The sequence below is a fragment of the Eschrichtius robustus genome, chromosome 11 (assembly GCF_028021215.1).
Source record: "Eschrichtius robustus isolate mEscRob2 chromosome 11, mEscRob2.pri, whole genome shotgun sequence".
NCBI lineage: Eukaryota > Metazoa > Chordata > Mammalia > Artiodactyla > Eschrichtiidae > Eschrichtius > Eschrichtius robustus.
Genome location: NC_090834.1, coordinates 19,879,227 through 19,889,847, shown reverse-complemented (window position 1 = coordinate 19,889,847; position 10,621 = coordinate 19,879,227). Strand labels below are relative to the sequence as shown.

The 10,621-nt window shown below is 41.8% G+C and overlaps 1 protein-coding gene across 5 annotated transcripts in view; it reads left to right on the top strand.

The window, feature by feature from the left end:
• Nucleotides 1-2,583: 2,583 nt before the first annotated feature.
• EXPH5 (exophilin 5) overlaps nt 2,584-10,621 on the top strand; it is a 73,301-nt gene continuing 65,263 nt past the window's right edge. For 3 of the 5 annotated variants that reach the window (XM_068554101.1, XM_068554098.1, XM_068554097.1), the window contains exon 1: nt 2,584-2,906. In XM_068554101.1, the coding sequence (XP_068410202.1) occupies nt 2,828-2,906 (79 nt within the window). In that variant the 5' untranslated portion in view covers nt 2,584-2,827. The remainder of the gene's footprint in view (nt 2,907-10,621) is intronic. The other 2 variants (XM_068554100.1, XM_068554099.1) reach the window with 2 other exon arrangements.

Here is a 10,621-nt window from a genome sequence, read left to right as displayed (position 1 = left end):
TGAAATATGACTCTTCATGTTGCAACCCAAATACCATTTCCTCCCCCTGAAGCACTCAGCTGGAACTAACTTCTTCCTTCTGTGCTCTAATAGAACTTACTTTATACATCCATTTATGTTCTTCTTTGTTATGTAGTCATTTTTCTATTTGTGTTATCTCCTTCACTGTATTATAAACTTCCTAAAGACAAGGACTATCTTCTTCACAGTGTACAGTGCTTTCATATAGTAGGCACCATTATATGTTAGTTGAAATCAATTCACTGCTACACCGGGAACAAAATAAGAGCCTACCCGTGCACACATTTAAAAAGTTCCATATGTATGCTGAATAAATGAACACACTAAAGAGCAGAAAAAATGGGCATCATAAACAAGACACATTCCTAAACCATCATTAACACAGAGATTATCTATAAAGAAGTTCTGTGTGTTGTACAACATTGGTGAACTGAATTAATTCCTGCTTCATAGAAATAACAGATGCCCACAGAAGTTATTTAAAGCCTACCTGCCTAGACATGTCTTAAATAAGTATGATCAAGGTGAGTAGAGGATCCAAAGGCCAAGACATAATAGCCATTTTTGACAAATGTTTTTGTTGCAGATACAAAATCTTTATTGGGCTTATTCACTATGAAAAGAGATGATACATGTGGAAGCACATTTTAACTGTTAGTAACCATCACCACTACATAAGATGTGACCAAATTAAGGCTATGGGACAATAAAGTTGATCTGATGAAGTTATTTTTGTGTGCAAAGTGAAGCCAAAAGAAACAAAATGTTTTCTGAAAAAGGCTGGATAATTTTTTTTTTCAATCCTATCAATCTTTTAATGCATTTAAGTGCTGAGGAATCGTTCAGTGGAAATGGACAGAGTTCTGTTATAACAGTGTTACTCAATTCTTTTTTTTTTTTTTTCTTGGATGATCACAACAAAAGCAACAATGATTACAATTACTAAACACGAAACGCACTCATAATATGTCGTAATATTGACATTCAGTCCAGTAATCCTCCACTGTAACAGCTCCTTTACTTTGCAGTGAAAATTGATTTGTATATTTTTTGCCTCTGAGTCCTTGTGGGATCTTTTTTTTTTAATTCAAACAGAAAGTCACAAAAATTATAATCTTCCTCATCAGTTCACTCAGTCCCATGTAATTAATTTTTTTCTATCTTGATCTTTGGTTAGCACTTTTATGAATTCATCAGTTTTCCATTAGAGTTCTGAAAATGCGTATTCATTCAGTTCAGCAGTATAGTCAGTTACCAGAAACCTGTACTTGTCAGAGTCTTTTCCATGAATTCCTTGAGGATGAAACCCTTTTATAGGAACATTTTTGCAAAAGCATCAGAGTATACCCAGAACTGCCTGTAAATGACAAAAGACTTAAAAATGACCATGGTTAAAGACTTGATGAAAGTTCATAATAATGCAATTGACAAGGAAATTTAGTTATTTCTGAGATATACAATTTAAAGTATGAATAATTTTTTAAATGTATATTTATAAATATATTTAGAAATTTCCATCATATCTTGGAATAGTACTTTCTAGGGAAAACTATTTCTGTGGTTTCATAGGATTACATTCTGCCTTAGAGGATTAGGTGCTGTTTTTTTGGTTTGTTTTTTATTTATTTATTTATTTATGGCTGTGTTGGGTCTTCGTTTCTGTGCGAGGGCTTTCTCCAGTTGCGGCAAGCGGGGGCCACTCTTCATCGCGGTGCACGGGCCTCTCACTGTCTCGGCCTCTCTTGTTGCGGAGCACAGGCTCCAGACGCGCAGGCTCAGTAATTGTGGCTCACGGGCTTAGTTGCTCCGCGGCATGTGGGATCTTCCCAGACCAGGGCTCGAACCTGTGTCCCCTGCATTGGCAGGCAGATTCTCAACCACTGCGCCACCAGGGAAGCCCCGGATTAGGTGTTTTAAAGTGGCACTTTTATTACTTCCCTGAAACATTTTATTAAGAAGATTATCAAATCTTATAGAAAATTACAAACAGGTGCTTTTTACCATCCTTTGGTCATGTATTCTGTTAAAATACCATAAACAGCTTTGTGTTTGTTTGATTTTTCTAAAGTCCGAGAATGACTTCTGTGGACAATGAGGTGGGGGTATCTGAGGGATGCGAGACTCGGCAAATAATTTATTTCCAAGGATACACTAAATTCAGCCTTGGGGCCTGGTCCGCCTACAGCCAGCTGTAGAATAAGTTCAATCCTTCCGGGTCTTTCTAATAGGGTAACCCTTCTGCCAGTTCCAAAGCTCCTAAGCGCAATTCTGTTTCCTATGGGCTCTTCTTTGGAAAGGAGGATTAGTTGTGAAACTGTCGCCTTTTCACTCCTGCTAGTCAAGTTCAAGTTTTGTGGGCAAACAACAGCCAAAATAAATACGCTGGAGCCAATACTGAAGCCTCTGCCTCACTAGGGGTAAAATTACGTAGGCTCGTCTAACAAGTCTGATAGGGGGTAGGGGACGGAAGGGAGGAGCGTGGAAGGGCCCGCCCCTTTGGAATGGGATTGGTTCCCTCTCTCCCTTCAACCGTTCATTTTGCATCTCGGTTGGATAGGCTGAGAGAAATATGTCATTGAGGTGTTTTCAAAATGAGCCCTGTAGGTGTGGGCTGTTCCCTAGGTTTGTGGTTTTAGATTTTCAAACGGGCGGACTTGTCATTGGCTATGGATCAAGTTCCTGAAACTGGTCTTCTATAGCTTGAAAAATGTCATTGTATCAGGAAGCGCCAAAGAGCTTAAGTGTAATTCACACACAGTAGAGGATACGACGAAAGTTCCTCAGGGGTTTGATTTCAGTTTCCTAAATGAAGAAGAAGCCAGGAAGATCCTTCAGGTGCTGGAAAGAAAAGAGGAGCTACAGAGGGCAGAGAAGGACAGGATCAGGTACAGAGCTAATTCCTTTTTCCCCTGGGTCTGGGCCACAGTGGGGGGCGTCCGCGGCGTCCCCCGAGCCCGGCGTGAGCGGAGGAAGGGGCCGAGCTTTTGCGGGGCACCTGTCCGAGGTTCGGGGACGTTCCACATCCGCCAGGAGCGCGCGGCCCGGCAGGGGGAAATCTGCAGTGAGTCTCTCTTGAGAACTTTGGGAGGCGCTGCTGGTGCAGACACGGCCTTCCGGGCAGGCTCGTCTGCGAGCTCAGGGCCCGCAGCGTAGGGCGCGCTCCTGTCCTCGCCGCGCGGGAGCGTGCCTTGGCGCGTTTCTTCTCAGAGCGGGTCCCGCGCGGCGGCCCCGGCCCCAGACGGGGACACGTGGGCGGCAATCGCCGCAGGGGGTCCAGGCTGGCTGGCGGGTCTCTCGGGTGTCTCCTAGGCCGCCACGTGGCGTGGACCAGGTGGGCCCATGAAATGGGGTGGGGAGCGCAGTCCTGCCCCGCGCGCATCCACGTGCTTACAGAGGCCTCCGGGTCGTCCATTCTCGCCCAACAAACTCTTCCTCTGCCCCAGAGGAACCTCCCTCTCCACCCCACGCGGGCAGTCAGCGAGGCCCGGGAGAGCTGGCATCTCACTGGAGGCTAAGTGTTTCCCACCGCAAGGGCTGGAGTTCGAGGAACTTGCCTAATTGTGTGGAATGGACCCAGCTGGGACTGGGCCGCGTGGGGCGGCTAGAATGGTTCGATCCCCTTGCCTGTGGCGCTTGGGGGAGAAGTTGCTGTGGAATTTCCCCCTTGACCTTACTATACAGTGTTGTAGGTGAGGGATTAGTTACCAGGGAATGAAATCCAGAGACCATTGCCTGAGATGTAAAGTAACCAGTTTTTCTGCTGGGGAAGTGTGGGATAAGTCCTGGAATGAATTAAAGACTTTCTCACCAATCCTGGAATAAACCCACCCAAGGCCTTCTCCAGTGGACTGTGGAAGAAAATTTAGGGCATCACTCTCAGACCAGAAAGTGTGGCACTGATGGAATTTAGAAAGCCATTGTGTTTGTGAACAACTTCTTGGTGATCTAAGTTCTATGTTTCCACTTCCTTCCAGGCATCCCACTTACTCCCCACACCCCAGTCCCTCAGGGAAAAAACCTCCAAAGATACTCTTCGCATAGGGAAACCCTAGCTCGTTTTGTAGAAGCAATTAAACTACACTGGGCCCAAAGCCCTGTCTTCTCTCCCCACCCCCCACCCCCCAGATATGACTCTTGTGGGGAGAAGTGAATATTTGAAGTTTGAGGATATGTATTTCACACCATCATACTCTGCCTTTAGAAAAATAGGCTCCATCATTTCTTCAAACTATGCAGAAATGTGCCCTCGTGAGCACAGTATGTCCACACCCACATACACCCAGGAGCATGTGCCCACACGTATGCACATGCAGTGTACACAGGCACACCCAATGTTGGGAAGGAGAGCTTTAGAGTTGCATGCTTGCCTTGTTGTGTTTTCTCTGTAGCAGCTCATGGTGCCCGTGGCAGCTGACTTTAGGGGGAACTACACTTAGGGGGCAAAGGCCATTGGGCTAGGCCTTAGAAGGAAGGTTAAAACACATTTTCTGATTTCATGGCACTCATATCCTAACTGGAGCATCAGCAAAAAAAGCCATAATGCTAAGACAAAAATCAGTACCGTTATATGATAGGAATATTGTCATTATCAGAGAGGAAATTTAAAATAATTAAGATTATTTACTCAGGCACAGCTTTTTTTTCCTGCTTTGTTTTTTAAAAAAATCTGTTTAATAAAGGTCTGAAGCAGAAAAAAAAAAATCAATACTGTTAACTATTAAACAAACTTTGAAAAATAATTACCCCAGCAATTTTTTAAAGGTCACCACTAAAATATAAAAATAATTTAAGGAAAGCAGACACTTGAGCCAAATGCTCAAGGCAATTATTTCTAGTACTTCATTTTCCCCTGGTTGATTCCTGTGTCTCACCATCAAATACCTGTCCCTGGATAGCAGTCTCCATGGGATTGCTCTGCTCACCAGCTCACATGCATTGGTTTTAGAAGCAGATACTGGCATGCAGAAAAGGCCTGAGATGACATGCCAACTTAGCTCTTCTGTTCATTTTTGATCATCCTATTTTCCTGATCAAGTCAAGACACGTGACTTATAAATCAAGAGTATTATTTGAGAAAAAAATACAACAGTGATGTGTAAGAGACTCTCAGAGGCCTTTTTACTATACTGAGAAAGAGTCTTCAAATCTCTTAATTAGGACAAAAAGGGAAGGAACTAAATGCAGAAGCTTGGAAGGTTTGCTGGTTAGGGCCTATCTATGATAGGCTTGAGCTGTCTACAAGACAACTAAGAAGAAGAAGTATCCTACAGTTAGAAGTATAGAACTACAGTATCATGCAAGGCCAGAGGTGTCCAGAGGTGGATGTTAACGGCACAGAACTAGCTGAGTTCACCATGCAGGAGACCATAGCCCCACCTGTAGAAATGAGCTTCCCCTGATCTTCCTTCATCAGTACCAGAACTCTCTGGCTCCAGCTTACTGGGAAAGTATTCACATTAAATACTATAATGTTTCCAATATATGAAGACTTTATTCAGATTTTTAAGAAAAACACCAAGATTCAAACTGATGAATAAGCAAAGATAGAAAGAAATCATTCACAGTAGAAGATATCCAAACAGTAAACAAAACATATGGGAAAATGTTCACCCTAACAGTAATAAAAAAAAAAAAGAAAGAAAATCAAAGAAACCTCAAGATATCATACTGCACCTTTAAAATTAACTGAAAAGACTTGGTGAGGGTTGAAGTGAAATGGATAGATTCTGCATGTCGTTAGTGGCATTGTAAGTTGAATATCATCCTTTTGGTGAACAATACTGCAACACCTGTGAAGATATGACTTGCCCTTCACCCAGTCATCCAGTTCTTGAATGTTACTCATTAGTAGGAGATTGAGGTGGAGAAAATGACCACACCAACATTTATTAAGTACTGCCTTTTTAAGTAATAATAGTAATTACTGTGATAATAATAATTGCTAACATTTATTGGTCCCTTACTGTATACTAGGCACTGTATTAAACATGTTATATATATTTAATTAATCCTCTCAATAACCTCGTTAGGTACACACTTTAATTTCCATTCCACAGAGAAGGAAACAGCTTAAAAATGTTGAGTATCTTGTTCAAGTTAAGCAGCAGAGCTAGAATTCAAATCCAGATCCATCTCAAAATTATTTTATCCATCAGCATTGCCTCACAACCATCCCTTGGGGTGAGTATTATTATTTTTTTAATTAATTAATTAATTTATGTATTTATTTATGGCTGTGTTGGGTCTTCATTTCTGTGTGAGGGCTTTCTCTAGTTGTGGCGAGCGGGGGCCACTCTTCATCGCGGTGCGCGGACCTCTTACCATCGCGGCCTCTCTTGTTGCGGAGCACAGGCTCCAGACGCGCAGGCTCACTAGTTGTGGCTCATGGGCCGGGTTGCTCCGCGGCATGTGGGTTCCTCCCAGACCAGGGCTCGAACCCGTGTCCCCTGCATTGGCAGGCAGATTCTCAACCACTGTGCCACCAGGGAAGCCCATGGGGTGAGTATTATTAATGACTTTGTACAGAAGAGAAACTGAAATTTATCAAGGTTAAGGAACTTGCCCAAGGTCACACAGCTCGTAAGTGGCAGAACTAGAATTTGAACCCAAATCTATCTGGCTCTAAAAACCTGTATTCTTTCCACTATACCATATTTTTCCCTGAGGAAACAATTTAGTAGAGGAAAAACAAGACATATACTCTCAGATATTGCAGTGTTACCTATAATAGCAAAATAGTGGGAAATTTCAAATCTAAGTAAAAGTGCAGTCATTACAAAGGACAATTATGAAGACATCATTATGTCCCATCCAATATGATATTTTAGTTCTATATTTCTGACTACCTTGGTTTTGTAGACACCTCTAGCTTGTCATGGATGCAGCTGTGGAAAAATGTGTACGAGGCACTGTTCTGTGAAAAAGCAGAACACAAAATAGTGCTTATGTTATTATTTCAGTTTCTTCTGGGCATCTGGGCATGTGCATAACAACTAGAAGAAAATAGCAAAAATCTGTGCTTCTCCTTTCCGTGAATCTCTAGGGCCTGCTACAGCTCCTGGCCCATGGTGAACAGTCAATGAATGTTTGCTGAAAGGCATGGGCTTGCCCTGACAGCTGGGGGCTGGGCTCTCCTGCCCTCAAACCCAACACTGCCAAGCTGGGAAATCAGACCCGGGGGTAAGGACGCTTGGTAGTCTGGGCAGGAATGCTGGGCACATGCTTCCTCCTAAGGCTCTGGGAAGGCAGATGAGGGGAAAGGTGTAGGATTTCATGGCTTAGAGGAGAGGGAGACCCGGGTCACATGGTTTCTGTCTTGTATAGGCCCCCTGTAAATACTTGATGAAGGAATTAAAGGTCTGCACTGGCTGGAGTCAGAGGCTTCTGCTGTCCCAACTTCTCTTCCCACTTCTCAGTCTCTTTGTTCCACCTTCTTCTCATCCCCCAATACCCTCTGCCCAGTTACATGGGATTTCTCCCTCCTTTGAACCCTGTAATGCACTATAATCACTCTGTTACATTTACCCTCTTCTGTCCTGTCAGTCTGGGATCTGAGCTACAGAAATTCTCTGAGAGCCAGTTAAAGAAAGGGAAATACTTAAATTCCAATCTGTCAGTTACGCTTCTTTTTGGATTGTGGAAAGGATTTTGCCTGGAAGTATTCACTCGGGTGTGACTTTTTAGGCCTTGTACAGTCTGTGGTTCTAGCTGCAGTGAAGAAAAATGGCTGAGAGTTTGAATCACGATTGGCAGGTGAAAAATTTCCCCTTACTACTTTTTTTTTTTTTTTTTTTAAATAATGGGTGAGCGCATTTATTTACTTTTTTAAAATTTTTTAATTAATTTATTTATTTATTTTTGGCTGTGTTGGGTCTTCGTTTCTGTGCGAGGGCTTTCTCTAGTTGTGGCAAGCGGGGGCCCCTCTTCATCGCGATGCGCGGGCCTCTCACTATCGCGGCCTCTCTTGTTGCGGAGCACAGCCTCCAGACGCGCAGGCTCAGTAGTTGTGGCTCACGGGCCCAGTTGCTCCGCGGCATGTGGGATCTTCCCAGACCAGGGCTCGAACCCGTGTTCCCTGCATTGGCAGGCAGATTCTCAACCACTGCGCCACCAGGGAACCCCCCCCCCCTTACTACTTCTAGCACACCTTGGAGGAAATATATATGTGTGTATGTATACATATATATACACAAATACTATAGATAGATAGATAGATAGATAGATAGATAGATAGATAGATAGATAGATAGATGGAATAAAATCTGAAAAGCATCTTACTTTTTACAAGTCTTTGAAAAACACAACTACCTACCTATCACCCCCACCACCCCCATCTCATAAGTGTGACTGAAATAGAAAGTACCAAGAGATAATATCAACTAGTCAAGCTCACAGAAGAGATATCGATAAATCAAAAATGTTTATTTTTCCTATTGCAGAAAACTTATAAAGTATAAGATGTTACAGCACCAGGTGTAATTAAGTTGAAAAATGGCATGTCTAGATTTAGACTATCTTTGCTCAGTGGCAAGATTGCAGCCCAGGAGGGTTTTCTAGAACTTAGCTGTTTCGATTGATTTACACTAGTGTACTTGAGCTGTGGCTCAGTCCTGAGGGGGACTGTGTATATCAAAGTAGTGAAGTGATCGGTAGGTGGTGGAAACTGCAACATCCTGCAGAGATTAAAAGCCAGATACACAAGTCTCCTGTCTCTCCTAGGCTTTCTGCCTGCCCTCTCCTCTTCCAGCTGGTGAAATTTGCCTCTGGCTAGGATAGACTTGCAAGAAACTTTGGATGCTTATTTATTGGGCATCTACTCTGTGCCAGACACTGTGTTGGCCCTGAGGATACAGCAAAGAAATTCTGCCCCAAATGGCTTTAGTCTATGAAAGTTTTTGGTTGGTGGTAAGTCCTCTAAGATGAAGACTTCATATAAATGTAGCTTGCCCTCATGGAGCCCTGCATGGCTGGGGAAGGGGCTGTGAGAACTGCCTGGAGGTCACAAGAGTGCCCTATAGGCTGGAGTGTTCTGATAATATAACAAGGAATGGGATCAATATCATGGATCTCTGAGGTGTCTGCACTTTTCAGTAACATCCAATTTAGTTAATTCCTTTAAACTGAGGGGAGAGCTTTCTCTCAGACAAATTCTCCCGGCTAGTTACTCCTTGGATTGGTCTCCATGGGCAATACATGTGGAACTACTATAATATTATAGTTCCATATCCCAAGGTTGGGGATTAGTGTCTTCATTAGGTTTTGTGACATTATTATAACTCTTTTAGCTCTTAAAGTTAGTTTTTATCCTCATCCTAATCTGATAAAGCAGGTATTTTTTTCAAAAGATAACAACAGTAATAATAGCTCTTATTTATTGAGCACTTGCTCTGTGCTAAACTCTTCATGTGGGTTATCTCCTTTAATTATTTCTACAACAATCTGATGAATTAAGGGATATTTTTAATCCCCATTCTACAGAGAAGGTTTAGGGAGGGTAAGTAACTTGAGTGAGATTATATTGCTAAGAAGCACTGGATTTATGAACTCCATCAGCACTTAATCATTGTGCAGTGTTGCCTCCTACAAAGAAGTTGAAGTGATTACCCTCACATTGCCCGTCTAGCTTGTAATAGGACCAGCACTGAGATGTTTTCACTTTAGAGCTCTTGCTATTCACTGACCATGAAAATAGAAAACATACAATTCTAGGTAACATGCCCTTACTAAAAATTGGGAGTATTATTATTAAGGTAAAGGACATAATGGATATTGGGGGACCACTAATAGTATTCGCCATATATAGGAAAAATTGCAGGTAACTGTTGTCAAGGAAAATAATCAATAAACAATCTATAATAGGAATAGAAAAGAGTTTTATTTGAGCCAAACTGAGGACTATAGCCCAAAAGACAGCCTCTCAGATTACTCTGAAGAACTTCTCTGGAGAAGCATGGTTTTCAGCACAGTTTTATATCTTGTCAGAACAAAGAACATCAAACAAGTCATGGATACATTCCTTTGAGGTTTAAAAAAAAAAAAAAAACAGATCAGCACATACACAGTGAGTCAGTATAGCCTTGGCACCTGGGAAGGGAGTCTTATCATCAAAGGAGAACCAGCATTGGTGTCCCAGGAAGGGAGGCATTTAATCTTTACTTTTAACATGGACATTCTTTACTTCTGGTCACTGTGTCCTTTTCTTTAATAATTAAAGCAGATGTACAATGTATGTACACACAGACTGTTTTAGTTAGCACAAAATTCAAGTTTACTCATGTATAAGCCAGAATGACTTCCCTGTACCTCAATATGTGAAATTTTCTTTTATCACTGTTTGTTTTTTTAAAAAAGCATATATGCATTTTGTGAGGATATACTCTAAACTATTAAGATGGTTATCTCTTGGATGTGATATTTAAAGGAACTCTAACCATTTTACTATTATTTTATTCCTTAAAATTATCACGGATTATTTTTTAGTGATTATTTCTTTTGATAATAAAGAAATGCAAAATAACTCTTTTTCCTTCATAAATATGACTTTTAAAATATTTGTCTTAAAAATATCTGAATATTTTTGTGCCCTTTATAATGTTTTATA